Source organism: Sander vitreus, chromosome 13 (genome assembly GCF_031162955.1).
Source record: "Sander vitreus isolate 19-12246 chromosome 13, sanVit1, whole genome shotgun sequence".
In the NCBI taxonomy this organism is placed as follows: Eukaryota; Metazoa; Chordata; class Actinopteri; order Perciformes; family Percidae; genus Sander; species Sander vitreus.
In genome coordinates this window covers 19,407,433-19,424,078 of record NC_135867.1, presented here as the reverse complement: position 1 = coordinate 19,424,078, position 16,646 = coordinate 19,407,433, and the positions used below count along the sequence as shown (strand labels likewise).

Sequence of the window (16,646 nt, the reverse complement as noted above, 5' to 3'; positions counted from 1 at the left end):
AGGCTCCATGCCCAGAAGTGTGTTTGTTAATGAAAGCAAGCCAGCTGCAGTGGTGTAAAAACCCTTCAACGTTTCCCTCCAGCTCCACTTCAACTGACAATAGTGCAAAGGTATCAGTGTGTACAAAACTACGCAAAAATGTAAACACAGGATACCATTCTTATAAATTATATTTTTAGATATAAAAGACACTGGGAAAAAATTAGAGTAACAGTCTTTGTGCACATGTAGATAGAGCAGTTCATACAAAAGTTGGCAGTTTTACGATTATAAAAAAGGTGTCGGTGTTCATGAACTTTTAATGCACAATCACCATGAAAGTGGTTTGGATTTGTGTAAACATGTCTGTCCAATTTATCTTAGATGATAAGCATTTTTCCCTTACACAAATGTTATCCAAGATAAATAGCTTTTATGCTTGAGTTTGGGATACAGTACAACCTCAAAGGGGAAATTGGATCTGTTTAAACAATAGAAATTGTTAGATTTTAATGCACTATGTAGATCAACTGTATCAACTATAATGCTTAAAATGCACTGGAAACGTTGAGTTCAAAGTCGAGCAGGAAAGAGAACACATTTGAACATATGGATTGGAAATGTGAAATGGCATTTAACCACCAGCTCTGATTATGATGACATGCATTTAGCCAGTCATGTCCACTACTTGCATATTGTCTTTCAGGGTATAGGAGTGTATCCCAACATGCACTGGGCAGAAGAGACAACAGTCCATCAAAGGTTTAACAATATATGGTTAACATGTGGATCGCATTTCAGTTTAAAATAGTTGCTTGACTTGTGTTTAGAAAGGAAAAGATGATACACACACTCACAGGGAGAAAACTCCACAACAAATAAAACAAGTGATGTGCTCTCACATAACCAACTAAAAAAAGAAAACACCAACAAGCAAGTGAAGGATAATATTAAATTATTTCTGGATTGAGGTACTGCCAAATTTTACATCCATGTAACTAGTTTAGAGGGTTTGCTGAGGTGTAAAAAAGAAATGATAACACGACAACTCAGACACAGTCATCTTTTAAGTTAATTAATAAAAACTTGGTATATTAAAAAAATAATTTCAGTCCACGAAAAAGTAGTCCTTCCATTGCCTGAAATCCTGGAAGTCTGACCCTCCAGATGGAGTTTTTAGTCTCCTACATACAACAGTCAAGTTTGAGCTTCTTAGTCTGTCCACAGTAAAAATAAAATAAAAAAGCAGCTCCAAGCTGTGCGGTTGTCAGGTAACATATTCACGAGTGTCTCGAGCAGCGGGTTGTCAGTGTCCTGTATCCAGGTCCCTCATGTACTCCTGAAGTGCCAGGAGCCTGGCATCAATCTCTGACAGCTCAGCACCTGTATCTACAGAGCTCTCTGGGGTTCGATACATACAAAATGGTAATAAGATGATATGTGGTGGCTAGCTTTTTCTTTTTTTCTTTTTTCAATTTAAATCATTTTATTGCAGCAAAGATGTTAAAAGACTTGCATTAATTACCTTTGTCTTTCATTCTGTGTGTTGGAGTACTGCATAATGGCTTCCTGGTCAAAAAGCCTCCTTTAGACTAGAAACAGACAAGTCGCACATTAAAGGATAATAAGCCTGGCAATATTCTGGTTTTTCTTTTATTGTCAACAAACCCCACGAAAAACCCAAAACCATCAATGAATGGATCTTACTAACTAAGTATTGTCTGTGTCACCAAACTTGATATACTGTATGTAGCTTATTCCTCTGTGCATTAGAGCTCCATTGTTAAAACAAATATGAAAGAAATGATTGCACTGGGTGAGGTATTCCTTCATTACGATGAACATGGGCACTGTAGTTTATTTTGAGTCATTCCCGCTCACTTGTGTCAAATTTATATTAATCTACGGATGAAAATAGTCCCCGACGAATGCACCATCTACTCCTTTTTGAATATGTTTGTCTAAAAACTACAGTGCCCAGATCGTTTAGAAAACTACTGAGCCCTTAAAAAAAAAAAAACTACATATTTGCAACTTGTTTTAAAGATTTACATCTTCAGAAGGAACTGAAGGTGTGAGCCACAGACAGAACTGAGAGACACACACACATACACACAGTTTTGGTGTTTTTGTGGGATTAGTTTTCGGTAAGAAAAATAGAGAATAACCCGAACCTTATCCTTGAGATGAGAGAGCAGCAACAGTTAGTAACAGCGTACTAGAGTTAAATTAATTACCAAGCCACTCACCACACTGGGTCCATTGTAAGTCTGTTTTCTTGCTCTGTAAACACACACAAAGAGATGTTCAAATAACTAGCTAAAACAACAGAGACTAAACAAAACCTATCCAGAGGTAATTCCATCACCTGAACAAAGTTTTGGCCATTTCATCCATATCCACTAACGAGCTTTCAGAGGAGTTCCTGCTCCCTCTCCGCTCCACTGATAAACTCCTGCCTCTGCTGCCAGAACGGGCCATCTGAGGATAGGCCTCTCTGGAACGTGAACGGCCCCTCTCAGAGACAACGGGCGATGCCAGCATGTCCCTCCGTACCTTTCTTTGTCTGACACAGAAAACAGGGTTAAAACTGTTGCTCCGAGCAGCTACAACATCAAATGCCAGTGTGCTGTCCAAAGGAAAAAGAATGGAGACCAACTTTTTGACATCTGCCTCTTTCTGTCTGCGCTGTCTGTCCTGGATGTAAGCAGTTGGGTCAAAGCGTTCTACCCGGGACCCTGTTAGATAGTAGGTGTGAATATTTAGATTTAAACACATCATTACCTTATATTTGAAATAATAGGCCAAACTACTGCAACATCATGAGCAGATCCAGTACCAGTGGGGGAAGGTGACGGCCTGGGTATGCGAGCACGTGGTCCCGAGGAGTCCGCTCTTCTTCCCCTTTCCTCTGACCTTTGCCCTCTGTCCTCCATCCGTTCTCTGGATCCTGAGCGAGCCCTGACTGTCCCGTACCCCGACCTCCTCTCGCGGGAGAGAGAGCGATAGATTTCCCCATCAACTCGAGAGCGAATGTGACCGGCCACAGGAGTCACTCTACTGCAGACACACAAAGAGGGTGTGTGCTAAGTAGGTAAACAATATTCAGATTTAACTCCACATTGTAAGTAAATGAATGGAAAAAAAGAGAGAAAGTAAAGACATAGTACACGCTTAGACAGTCTTACCCTCTCCGTAGCAACGCCAGTTCACTGGTGAGATTCTTGACACGAACGCGGAGAGCACACTCCGATGCTCTCAGCTCCTCAACCTAGCCAGGACAGGGAAAAAAAAAAAAAATAAAAAATAAAAAAAAAAGAGTTAAAACCAGCTGAGTCACAAAGGAAACAAGATTCATCTTTTTGACTACTTTGAGAAGCAGAAGAGGTCCACCTGCTCCATTAGGAGTCGCTGCTCCTGGCATCTCTTGCTCGCCGAGCGTTGACTTTTGGCCCTCTCCTTCACAAGCTGCTCCTCCAGCGTCCTCACCACATCTCTGACCCTCCAGTCCTCTCGTCCAGATGTGGGACCACTTCCGCTGATCTGCAGTCGCTCCAGAACCTTGCCCATAGACTCCTTCTCTTCTTTGACCAGAGCCAGCCTTGAAAACAGTAGGAGACTTTAATAAAAAAATAAAAAAAAACCTACATCCCTTCACATTGGTCATGACGATGGAAATGAAGTGCAACCTACTCTGCTCGAAGCCGCTGTATTTCTAGTTCTGCAGATTTGTTAATTCCATGAGAGGAGACGGTGTTGAGCTCGGCCCTCAGAGCTCGGACTTCCTTCTGTAGGGCAGCCGGGTCAGGCTTACCCACATAGGGCAGGGGTAAAGGGTAGTGTATTCTACAAATACAAAACAGTCAGCAAATCATGTGTTATTACCACAGACATAACCAAAACACTGAAGAACTAAATATGTGACCCAAAGAGGGCATCACCAAACTAAATTTGGTTTAATATGTAACTATGTTTGTTGCTACAGAGGCACAAACCTGTCAAACTCCACAGTGTATATGAGGATTAGATATCTTTTGGCAGTGAGAACAGATGACTGCTGATGGCCGCGAGGACGACTAACCACTCCTGCTTTTCGGTTACGTAGCAGCTCCAGGTCAGCATAGGTCAAGAGGTCAAGTGTAACTGAATCACTCATCTGCAGAAAAAGTGCAAGTTAACTATGCAACATCAGAAAATAAAACGGTAACAACACACATCTGTAGCTGCTCTGGTGGCCTCCTGATTTAAAAATAATTATTTTGTTATGTCTGCCTGACCCTTAGGTTTACAGCAATACATTTTTTTTTTTTTTTACCATTTCATTTACATTTAAATACACAAATAATAATAATAATTATGTATTTTCCTATCTGAGAATCATTAATCTAGTGTGATATTAAAGGGGTGACAGAATGATTATATAGGGTATTTTACACTGTTCCTTAAGGTCTCCTAATAGGGTATGTAACATTGGTTGGGCTGAAAATTGCCCGAATACTATTTTATTAGGCCCTTAACTACCCTGTGAATATGGCTCTATTTGGAACAAGAGCTTTTCTTCCAAATATGGTATGCTCATGAATATTTAGATGAGCTGCGCACTGATTGGTTTGAGCGAACCCCATAGAAACACTTTGGAGACAAGACAGCAGGTCTGATATTTCAGACACTGCAAAGTTATATAAATCAATCAATCAATATTTGTCATTGAAAAAATACAGTGTATTAAAACAACGAAATTCAGGGTGCCGCTCCAGATCAGTGCTTTTACATATATTTCACTCTCTTTTTCTCTCTCCCACACACACACACACTCACTCACCCACCCACCCACATATACAGCACATGTATCTTGGGATACAGACAGTTGACTGACACCCTACCATCCCTCCCAGACAATACACACCCTCCCTCACACATGTGTGTAAAATAGCAACAGGCTTCAGCATAGAAAAGTTCAGTTGCCAGGGGTAGTGTGGTTGGTCATGACAGGGGATAGTAGATGGTTTAAGGTGCGAAATGGCCATTGTTTTACAGGGTTATTGTTTGTTCAGTGAACGTATGGCCCAGGGGAAAAAGCTGTTTGTTAATCTGGCGGTGCATGCTTTCATTGACCTATAGCGCCTGCCAGAGGGAAGCAGGTTGAACAGGTGATGAGCAGGGTGGGCAGTGTCTTTGAGGATGGATTTAGTTCTGTTGAGGCAGCGGGAGTTGGCGAGCTCTTCCAGGGAGGGCAGGCTATGGTCTTTTGGGCTGTGCCTATGACCCTCTGCAGAGCTGTAATGGAAAAAGTGAGTACACTTTCGATGATTGACCGGTAGAAGGACACCAGCAGCTTCTGTTCAAGATGGTTTTTCCTGAGAATTCTCAGGAAGTGTAGTCGCTGCTGGGCCTTCTTTGTTATTTCTTTAGTGTTTGTGGACCAAGAGAGCGCTTCAGAAATGTGTACTCCCAAGAATTTAAAAGATGAGACCCTTTCCACACAGACGGCGTTCAGGTGGAGTGGGGCGTGGGCTGTGCTGCTTCGTCTGAAGTCCATGATGATCTCCTTGGTTTTTATTGTGTTCAGCAGTAGGTTATTCGATGAGCACCAGGTTGACAGTTGCTGGACCTCATCTCTGTACTCCGACTCATCTCCACCTGAAATGAGACCGACCACCGTGGTCATCTGCAAATTTTATAATGAGGTTGGAGGGGTGAGAGGGGGAGCAGTCAGATGTGTAAAGTGTGTACAGGTGTGGGCTCAACACACAGCCTTGGGGGGATCCAGTGCTGAGTGTAAGGGGGGAGGAAAGATGGTGGCCGAGTCTCACTTGTTGAGGTCTGTTTGAGAGGAAGTCTTTTATCCAGGCGCAGGTGGAGGGGGGTGTAAACCCAAGAGTTATTTATTTTTTTTAAATCAGAATGTCCGGGATTATTGCATTGAAGGCTGAGCTAAAGTCTATGAAGAGCAGTCTTACATATCTACCTGGGTGTTCGAGGTGGCTCAGCGTTGAGTGGAGAGTGATGTCGATGGCATCCTCAGTGGAACGGTTTGCCCTATAGGCAAACTGGTGAGGGTCAAACGATGGTGGGAGGCAGGCCTTGATGTGCTGGGCAACCAGCCGTTCCAGGAATTTCATTACCACTGATGTAAGTGCGATGGGCCTAAAATCGTTCAGGCTTTTACGAGCTGATGTTTTCGGAACTGGGATGATGATGGCGGATTTCCAGCAGGATGGGACGATGGCTTGGGTCAGGGAGATGTTGAAACTCTCAGTGAGAATCCCCGTTAGTTGATCAGAACAGGCCCGAGTACTTTCCCTGGTACTCCGTCGGGTCCAGCCGCCTTCCTCGGGTTCACTTCCCTCAGTACTCTCCTCACCTGATGTTCCTGGAGGGATAGCGAGATGTTGGTGAAGGCTGGGGGAGGCACTGATTGGCCGTTTTCCTCAAACCGGGCAAAGAAGCTGTTTAATTCCTCTGCCATTGTAACATCAGGGGAGGTAGATGTGATGTTGTGACCCTTGTAGTTGGAGATGTGTTGTAATCCCTGCCACACTTGACGTGGGACATTGTTTGTCAGGCTATTCCGTTATTAAATTCACTTCTGAGACTTTTTTAAGCGACAAATCAACTATATAAAGCTCAAATATGGGCCGTTTTACGAAAATTGATGGCTAATTGCAAATTTAGTAAGACGTGTCGGACTTTAGGAGCTCCACACAGTCTGACAAGAAAGCAGCAACCTCCATACCCAGTTAAAGTCACCGTTTCTCGGTTACTGGACAACCGGGGCTCGGGGCTCCGCGGAGCTCCGGAGCTGCACGCTAGGCTGTGTGTCCCGTTTAATCCTATAGGAAAAGATTGTTGCTACACTTTCGGTATAACTTTTGTATATTTACAGTTTGAATTTCGTCACAAGGTCTTATAAAGCTAACAATGGTGTCCGATTTGAATGTAATGCATTTTTGTGAACATTAGGGATTTCATTAGCTGCGACTGTCCCTCCAATCCTATGTTTACAGGTCGCGGCTAGTTAGCTTCATTTTCGGCGTAATTCGAGTATATTTACAGTTTGAATTTCATCACTCCACTTACATAACATGTACCCCAAGGTCTTATAAAGCTAACTATAGTGTCCGATTTCAATTTAATGCATTTTTGTGAACATTAGGGATTTCGTTAGCTGCTACTGTCCCTTCAATCCTATGAATCGCGGCTAGCTGCAGGCCCTGGAGCTCCATCAGGGCCTCGGCATTTTGTAGTCCAGTAACCCAGAAACGGTGACTTTGCGCGGGTATGGAGCGCCGCGGGCTTCCCTTCGTGACGGAGATCCAGCTAGCTCACAGCGAGCCGGAGTCTATGAAGTAGGACACGGGGCGGCGAGGCAGCACCGGCGGCTGTCATGTAGCCTGCTGAGCTCCTGCTGAACTGCGACACGCAGTCGGACAAAATTTGCAATTAGCCATCAATTTTCGGAAAACGACCCATATTTGACCTCTACATAGTTGATTTCTCGCATAAAAAAAGTCTCAGAAGTGAATTTAGTAATTAAATAGCGGACCTCTGGAGATCTGCATGACCTAGCTAGATTCAGAAGACTAAGCTGACCTCAGGTCAGTGGTGTAGCCTATGCAAATGTTGGGGCGTGACAAAGACTAGGAGTTGGGATGCTGACGTCAGCTTCCAACTTTGTTGAGATTCACCCGTTTTCAGCAGCAGTTTCAAAATGTGAGATTTACAGAGGAAAGAGGTATCAATGGGATTTTGAGCTTCTATGTATGTCCTATTTACCCACCGAACTGTCGCTATTCAACTATGACAAGGTAAAATCGGTTTTGCATTCTATCACCCCTTTAAGGTGTATTGATATACAATTCTTTGTTTCACTGTCTTTGCACAAGTTTGACTGTGTATTTGTTGTCTGTGTGCATTACTTTTGTTTTAGCAACAAATGGCCTGACAGGCAGTACTGATGTTTGTTGAAACAGCACACACAAGATTTCTAAATGTACCAAAATTTCCAATTGTTTCTTATTTTCCTCCAGGCCCTCTCCTTTTGGCCCCTGGTCCTTAACATTAATGAAAAGATTAGAGGGAGTAAGACAGCTCGGGATAACTGTACTTTTTTTTTTTTCCTCGCTCAAGTGGAAACATTGAACTCGAATGAATGACTCGCGCCTCAGCTCACACAGCCCCGGGCAAATCTGTGTCTGTTCACATCTTTCTATTGTCTTTGTATGCATTTGTGCCACCCTTGCATTTGTTTTTCATTCATATCATATATTTATATCTGTGTGCACCTTCAAACCTACCTTTCTAACAGCTGATTCCAACATGCTGCAGAAAATAGGGAACTGCTTGAAGTTGCCAGTTTTGCGGGTGAGGTCCTCAATGTCTAAAAGAAAAACATGAAATAGTGTGAGTGAGACTATATGTGCCTGTGATGACATTTCATGTGGAATAAATGTATGCTACTTACATGCTGGATCAAAGTCCCCCCTCCATTGATCGGCTGTCACTGAGTCAGAGATTTCGACTATCAGCAAACCCTTGTCCACCTCTATCTTCACAGAAAACTCCACTCCTCGAAATACAATGTCCTCCATCACCTCAGAGCCCTCCTCCATCGCTCTGAGTCTGTGTAGGAGAAATAGCTCTATCAATCAATCAACTGCAGTTCAAAAGCTGAGTAATGTTAGTGGGCAAGTTTACAAGCTCCTGTATGGTTAGGAATTGCAATGTCACAGAGGTACATCTGATACCAGGAACAAATCTAAAGCCTGATCATAACCCTGATTTGACCAAGAGAACTAATTTTCATCTTGCAAAGTCTTGCAGGAGGGCTGGGCGCCCAGATAGCTCAGTTGGTAGAGCGAGCGTCCATATATAGAGGTTTACTCCTCAACGCAGCAGGCCCGGGGTTCGACTCCGACCTGCGGCCCTTTGCTGCAGGTCATTCCCCCTCTCTCTCCCCTTTCATGTCTTCAGCTGTCCTGTGGAAATAAAGGCCGAAAATTCCCCCCCCCCAAAAAAAGGGGGGCTTAATGTTAACAGTTTGCACTTGTCCCATAGTGTGGTGGGGGTTTAGGAACTTAGATCTCTGGCCCCCCAACAGAGCCTCAGACCAGATGGAGCCATCGACATAATATCAAACGTCTTGACACATTTGGACACAACTGAACCTGATTCAGTGGCTTAAAGAGCTTAGCAGGGGGAATCTGAATGGAGAAAACTGTATTCTGTTAAAATTTTAAATGATACGTTTGCTCGTTTTTGAGTATTTCATACATCCACTAGTGGGTTCATGGTCTGAGGGAAACCAAAGCCACATTATCAGTAAATCAGGTAGTGCATATAGCATGTGTTTGCACTGTTTTCTACTCACATGATTGTTTTTTAAGAGTGTGTTATATTTGTACTTTTTTGTTTCAGTAACATAAGAACCTAGATGTAAAAACATAAACATGGGGGTATAAGGTTGTTTTAAACGTATCCATATCATTCTTGCGTTCTCTCTTATTTCACCTGGCTCGCCCATAGACTGTAAAAATAAGGGCTCACCTCACAGTCTGAACAGTCATCAACACAACGCGAGGGGCGGTAGCGAGCCAACCAAGTCCATTTCCAAAGGTGTCATCATTTTTATTGGGAAAAAGTTCTGGTTGGTTGGGCATACCATTTGTCGAGGACTCCGCAAATGTCTTAAGTCATGTTTTACGAGGTAAGTTATTAATTGTGTCTCTTTTGTTGCGTTACAATCCTGTTAGATTGACTCCACTTTCTCCCGTGCACAGTGAAATCCGTGTTAACCTCATCTTTCACTGTTCATGCACAGACAACATTATAGACGATTGGGGTAACGGCGGTAATGCTTGTTTAACGTTAGCTAGTTCACAACAGCAACGTTAATTTTGGGACTCGGCTAAATTGATCACTTACTTGCAGACTTCTGAAATATACCGTTAGGCAACTAACGTAAAGTTGACGCTACGTTATCTTCTAACGTTATTTCTCTGTCAATAGATCCTAACATATTCGCTCTGGTAACATTAGCTAAGGTAAGCTAGCATGGACATTATCGTTAGTTAGCGCTGGGTCACGCAAGTTAGTTAAATTGAGTCACGGTTAGCTAACCAAGCCATTTGTAAGTGAAGCAAACATGTTATTCAGTGTCCGAATAAACAACCAAACAAAAATACGTTAACGTTACCTTTGGTCGCAGTAATGATCCGTAAGTTACTGAGGTAAGCTGTCAACACATAACGTTAGCTAGTCGTTGGAAAAACATCGCGGTGCGTTAGCTAGGTGAAGTTCATGAAACAGCTGACCGCTTGATTGGTGGTATAATACGGTCCAAAACCATTTGGAAAAAACCACCGTGGAGACGGGAGCGGTTCAACAACCGGGAACCGTTAAATTCTTCTTCTTCACTTTGCTTTGCCTACGCTGCCTCTTCCTCTGCTTTAACTTGACAGAGGCTCTACGCCTCTCAGGCGCATCGCTGCCCTCCATTGGTGGTGAACGGACACTACCTCCACAGTACTACACGACCTGTTTTATACACTCTATGTGCACGACTACAATATGATGCTGAAAATGAATAGTGGTGGGAAAAATATCTGATGTAGTTGCAACATAACAATCTAAATGCTCCATTATACAATTTACATTACAAAATGTGACTGATATACAAATGCAGGAGTATCATCACTGATTATATTGCTGCAGAAAAATGTGAATGTGCTATAAAAATGCAAAATATACTATATATATATATATAAATATTCTCTATAAGGAAACCCTCTCTGGTAAAAGTAAAAAATGGCATCTGTGCATATTTTCAGATTATTATAACTTGCATTAATTTGTAAGCAGCATTTTACTGTTGTAGTTGGTTGAAGTAGAGCTAACTTCAACTGCTTTATATACTTTTTATAGTTTCATCTCTAACAGTGCATCATAATTTATGAACCGATCACCTGTTGTGAATGTAATTCATCTCCAAAGTAGCTATAGTAGCTTGAGTTGTCAAATAAATATAGTGGACTAAAGTACAACATTTCCCTCCAGAATGTAGTGTAGTAGAAGTATTAAGTAGCATCTAAGTAAAGTACAAAATACCTTTAAAAGTGTAGTGTAGTGGTACTTACTTTCCACTACTGCAAATCAAAACATTTGGCATTTAAGTAGAGATGGTCCGATACCATTTTTTGCTTCCTGATACCGATTCTGATACCTGAACTTGCGTATCGGCTGATACCAAGTACTGATCTGATACCAGTGTGTCATATATTTTATTATGTTTTAACAACTGTATACTACTATCCCTGTATGGATGTGATATTATTTCTATTTTTGTTGTCAGCCTGGCTCAGGTTAAACTCTTTGTGAAACGTGAACAAACACAAACAATGAACGCCACAGAACTTTCTTTTATTCTCCAGTTTGACAGTCAGTTATAACGGAAAAAGAACATAAATAAACTACTTTAACATAGATTTTCTTTAGGGCTTTATTACATGGTATTGGATCGGTGCATAGACTCCAGTACTTCCCGATACCGATACCAGTGTTTTAGGCAGTATCGGAGCCGATACAGATACTGGTATTGGTATCGGAACATCTCTACATTTAAGGTATCAAATGTACATCTCACATGATATGTTATGATATGATATTAATTAATTATATTAATATTATCAGTGAGCAAGATACAAAAGCTGCATTTAATTCAAAACACTGCTGCTAGATTATCTAATTTATAATGATCTGAGGAACAGACAGAACCAGAAATATCTTCATATTTGTCAAGCTGGTACCAGTTTTATCAAAATTATAATAGTAGACACATTTCCCTTCAATCAACCAATTAATTGTGTCGGTACCACATTTTCAACATCATTTCCAACTTCCATGTTGACATTGTCAATATCTGTGTGTTCAGCCTTCCACTTTTTGGTTCAGTGTTTAATAGCAGTTTTCAGTAGAAAACAAGTGCTTTTTGTAAATGTTTGATTTACCTCTTGCACAAGATTAGAGCCGACCCCGTCCTTTCTTTACTTAGTCTTGGTGTACGGCTGTTTCCATGGAGACATTGTTCACCCATTAGGCAAAAAGTCGAGTGACTGAGTCTGAAGTCTGCTGCTTGTCTATAACAATGCAGAAAAACACAGGCAGCAGAGGAGTGTGACCTGGAATGTGTGTGTGTACTAAAGAATGACTGACTGAGGTTTTTGGTCTTCCCATGCAGAACTCCGCATGGAAGAAACACAAAAGTTGTGGGACTTCATCTCTCCTCCCTATGACTCCCAAGAAACCTCAGCAGTGGCTGCAAGTGGTCGGACATGCAGGTTAGTTTATCTGGTCTTACTTGCCGTTCATTTTGCTCCTCAGCAGGTCTAAATCTAAAAATCCACAATGTAAGTAATAGAATATGTGTGGTTTGTCTTCTTTTCCTTGCTTGTCTTTACAGGGAGCTTTCATGTTGGGGATTATGGCACACTGCTGAAGAAGTTTTGTGAGGGGGAGCAACAATGCTACCTTAGGCTGATGGAGGACGTTTTGAGGCCCTTTGTTCCAGCCTACCACGGTGTGGTGCAGCGGGACGAGCAGGATTACAACATGATGGATAACTTGTTGACCCATTTCAATTCACCTGCCATCATGGACTGCAAGATGGGCAGCCGGTAAGTTTTAACGGGCACTTGTCTCACCAAGTTAGATACGTTTTATTTCAGAAAAATTTGAAGGAGACGTGCAGCACTAATTTAAAAAAAAGGCCTGATATTTTTTTGATATATCCTGAATATCAATATATTAGAGGCTGAAATACAACACTATAAAACACTCATAAATGTATTAGACGTTTAATTTCGATGCAGTTGTCAGACAGAAAAAAAGGTATATAAAAGATTATTTGTAAATACTAAACTTATGGGCATCTGTTATGCTCAAATTATCTTATTGGTGCTTACGTTAAAGCAATACATTCCTCTTTGAAGCTTTGTTTTTTCACTGTTATAATAGCCTTTAATGCAGTTAATAAGCTCCAGTTACAATAACAGTTAGTCACTGTCCTTCACAGCACATACCTGGAGGGGGAGCTGCAGGTGGCCAGAGAACGGCCCCAGCCTCGTAACGACATGTATGAGAAGATGGTGGCTGTGGACCCAGAGGCCCCAACGGTCCAGGAACGAGCCTTGCAGGCAGTGCTGAAAACCAGGTACATGCAGTGGAGGGAGACGCTGAGCTCCACAACATCTCTGGGTTTCCGTATCGAAGGATTCAGGGTAAGTTCATCCAAGATGGTTTGTGTCAGGTCATTGATTTTTTTTTTTTTTTTCAGAAATAAATGTCTATTTTAATAGTTTAATAGCTACACATTTTGCATCACAATGCTGTAACCTGTACGTTTCCTGTGCAGAAGTCAAATGAAGAATGTCACACAAACTTTAAAAGGACCAAAAGCAGAGAGCAAGTGATGGAAGCACTGAACAATTTTGTTGAGTCCAATACACACATTGTGGTAAGTGTGACCCTCACTGACTTTCATGTACTTGTAGTTTGTAGATTTGTTTTCTTTCCTCATGTAAATCTTGTCTTCCCTTCAGTGGGGCTATCTGAGACGGTTGAAACAACTGCGGCAGGTCTTGGAGGCGTCAGACTTCTTCAGAACACATGAGGTTAGATGTGGGACAGTTTTGTTAAATAGTGTAAAGGGCAAAAATAAAAGCACTGGGCTTGTTCCAAAAGAACTATGTTTGAAATTGATGGTGCTCATTTTTTGTTGGCTGGTGTAGGCATGCTTAGGCTTATACTGTAATATAGCACATTTGTCCAGTGGTGGCACGTTTTCCTAACAGCTGTATCCCTGTAGGTCGTGGGCAGTTCCTTACTGTTTCTACATGACTGGACAGGCAGAACAGGAGTCTGGATGATTGACTTTGGAAAGACAGCGGCATTGCCGGCACACCTTGCCTTGGACCACCGCACTCCCTGGGTAGAGGGCAATCGAGAAGATGGCTACCTGTGGGGTCTGGACAACCTCATTGATATACTGGCCAACATGCTGCCACTGACCTGAATACCTCTCTAAACTTGTGGAAATGTACTCTTAATCTTTCCTTTCCACCACTCATAAGTGAGTGACTGCAGATGCAATGGCTTCTGAAATGTTTGTGTTGTCGGAATTGTGGGAATTAGAAAATGCAAAATAAGGGTGCAAAAAAAGGAAGATGTGATTGATTACAAAAGTAAATACTTTCCAGAACAGATTAATTTTCAGCAAATTGGGCCCACAATATTGATCAAAAGGTCATTCGTGATTTATGGAATCTCAACCTGAGCCTTGTAAAGTTTGACCACTGAATGGACTCACCTGCACTGCACTGCCGCTAAAGCCAAACACAATGTCAGTTTCCGACCTCAGCAGGAGACATCCAACCCTACTGTCTTGAGATGACCTGCTCATTATTTCAGGAAACACTTGAAAAAAGCAATTATAAGCCAAAGACATGGCTGCCCCCTTTGGCTTGAGATGGTCAGCAGTTTAAATGTCTCAATGTGTCATTAAATTAGTGTTAAAACTATTAAAGTGGACTTATTTCCTACATTTCTTGAATTCATTTGTTTGCCTCCCTGTTAACACATTAGAATTGTGAAATAATTTCACCATTTATGCATTTATGAAAACACTAATCTTTGGGACTTCAATGGATATCAATGTCAAGTAATGTGGCAGTTTATTTTTATTTTCACATTAAATTTTATAATATTTTCAGTCTTGTCTTTGTCCTTTTACAGGTAATTATGAGGGGCTAAAAAACTGGGAAATGTTTTCAGCCATGTTAGCCGTGTAGCGCTAGGGAAGGCATTTCAGTTAGTGTCAGTCAGTCCACCACTTTGGTCCAGACTGAAATATCTCCAAAACTATTGGACGGATTGGCCCAAAATTTTGTACAGACATTTATGGTCTCCTGAAAATGAAAATGTTGCTCTAACACCAACATGAGGTTGACATTTGAGTGAAATGTCTTGATAGCAGTGCTTTGTGTTTGCTGCAAATAAGCAAATGTTAGCAACTAATAGAGTGAAAATGGTAAACATCCAAATGTTTGCATTTAGCTCAGAGCACAGTTACAGCCTAAATACAGCTTTACAGGGCTGCTAGCTGTAGACACTTAAGAATCTTTTTCATCAACAAGTCAAATTTAAGGCCCAAAGGCAACAATCAACTGACATTATCCAATGGATAGTATATCAGCACAATGAGGAATACTATTACAAAAAAATATTTCTACTCATATATTAAAGATCAGTGACTATGCTACATTAACTGTTAGCCACTGATCAGTTTATCAGTGTCACATGGAATTTAAAAATAAATGAACGCGCCATATTTATCCTTCCTGCAGGGTTAGGGTTAGAGGCTGACACCCTGATTGCTCTCTGGTCAAAATGTGAATCTTTTTGTCTCAGTAGTAATTATTGGTCTTGGTGACTCGTGAAAACCAGCTGTTTTTGTCCTCGATTTTATATATATATATATATATATATATATATATATATATATATATATATATATATATATATACAGACACACAGACCCCCCCACACACACACACACACACACACACTATATGTGAAATATAGCTCATCATCTAAAAACCTCTGCGAGTGCATTGTGTTGAGTGGGGGAGGGGGCAGTGTTTAGTTGTTGGTTATTGTTAAATCATTGTAAAGTAATATATAAAAGTGATAGATATGATAGATATGCAGTACTATAAACCTGAACAGATTCTAATATGAATCAAAGTCTTAAGTTCAACACCTGATGCAGGGCTGACTGGTGAGATGAAGGCAGATGTGCCCTCTTGTTTTCCACACCTGTCTACTTCTGTCATTCAGCCATCAGACGGCAGGCAGAGGGAACCCCTGCCCTTACCTGCAGCCCCAGATGAGATTAAAGGGATGAACAGACAGAGAAACTGAAAGTCATGCTCAACAAATCCTCCCACACAGTCTGTAGCAACAACAAAAAGACCTCTGAGAGGGGCTGGAAGCTGCACAGCACAACCACAGTCTGATCTACTGGCTACTGAGCAAACCCCACAGGTTGAGTTGAGTGCCTTGCAGAAAGGGACCTCGGTGGTGGTAAAGATAGAGGGGCAAGCGTCTGGTCACGTCACACATTAGTTTTAGTAGCAGGGGAGAATCAAGGTTGAAATTCAGACTTGAAACTCCTTGGTCCACCCTGGGTAGATACAACTGAGTGATTAAAGGACCAATTACATAAAGCAACCCTTGTGTCACCTGTAGCTCTTTAAGGTGAAGCTAAATTGAGGTGTGATGAAGGCATTAAAAAAGAGGAATAGTGTTTTCCAAATGAACAGATGACTGCACCAATCAGGGTGTGCTCAAAGACAGAGGGGTTGGGCAGGGAATGATGATGTAAGTGTGTGACAGATGAAACATCAGATAGCTGGTCATTTTTCAGCAGATCCATGGAACGAGAACAGCAGACCGGCAGTGCTCAGGGAACGGACACTACTGTTAACAAGACCAGGTACTATGTGTTTTTTTTTTTTTGTAACTTTAAACTTTAACTACTTGATATGTGAGTGGATTACATATCAACTGCTACTGACTAAAATGTTTTCATAAATTTAGTGTTTTGACCAAAG

The 16,646-nt window shown here is 41.6% G+C and overlaps 2 protein-coding genes across 4 annotated transcripts; one reads left to right on the top strand and one right to left on the bottom strand.

Moving 5' to 3' along the window:
* Positions 1-152: 152 nt before the first annotated feature.
* Positions 153-10,415, bottom strand: ccdc61 (coiled-coil domain containing 61). Of its 3 annotated transcripts, none has more exons than XM_078266853.1 (13): positions 10,175-10,415; positions 8,444-8,601; positions 8,277-8,359; positions 3,975-4,135; positions 3,673-3,825; positions 3,373-3,598; positions 3,168-3,250; positions 2,819-3,039; positions 2,639-2,717; positions 2,348-2,545; positions 2,229-2,262; positions 1,505-1,571; positions 153-1,380 (listed from the first exon to the last, which is right to left on the bottom strand). In XM_078266853.1, exons 2-13 carry the CDS (start codon positions 8,589-8,591, stop codon positions 1,286-1,288), a joined length of 1,548 nt encoding a protein of 515 aa, XP_078122979.1. In that variant the 5' UTR covers positions 8,592-8,601; positions 10,175-10,415; the 3' UTR covers positions 153-1,285. The 3 variants fall into 3 exon arrangements, with proteins under 3 accessions (XP_078122979.1, XP_078122980.1, XP_078122981.1); XM_078266854.1 differs by having other exon boundaries at positions 2,819-3,036; XM_078266855.1 differs by having other exon boundaries at positions 3,373-3,580.
* Positions 9,574-14,743, top strand: itpkca (inositol-trisphosphate 3-kinase Ca). The gene is made up of 7 exons (XM_078266856.1): positions 9,574-9,685; positions 12,215-12,314; positions 12,437-12,650; positions 13,049-13,253; positions 13,388-13,489; positions 13,575-13,646; positions 13,841-14,743. The coding sequence occupies exons 1-7, from the start codon at positions 9,674-9,676 to the stop codon at positions 14,045-14,047; spliced, it is 912 nt and encodes a 303-aa protein (XP_078122982.1). The 5' UTR covers positions 9,574-9,673; the 3' UTR covers positions 14,048-14,743.
* Positions 14,744-16,646: the final 1,903 nt, after the last annotated feature.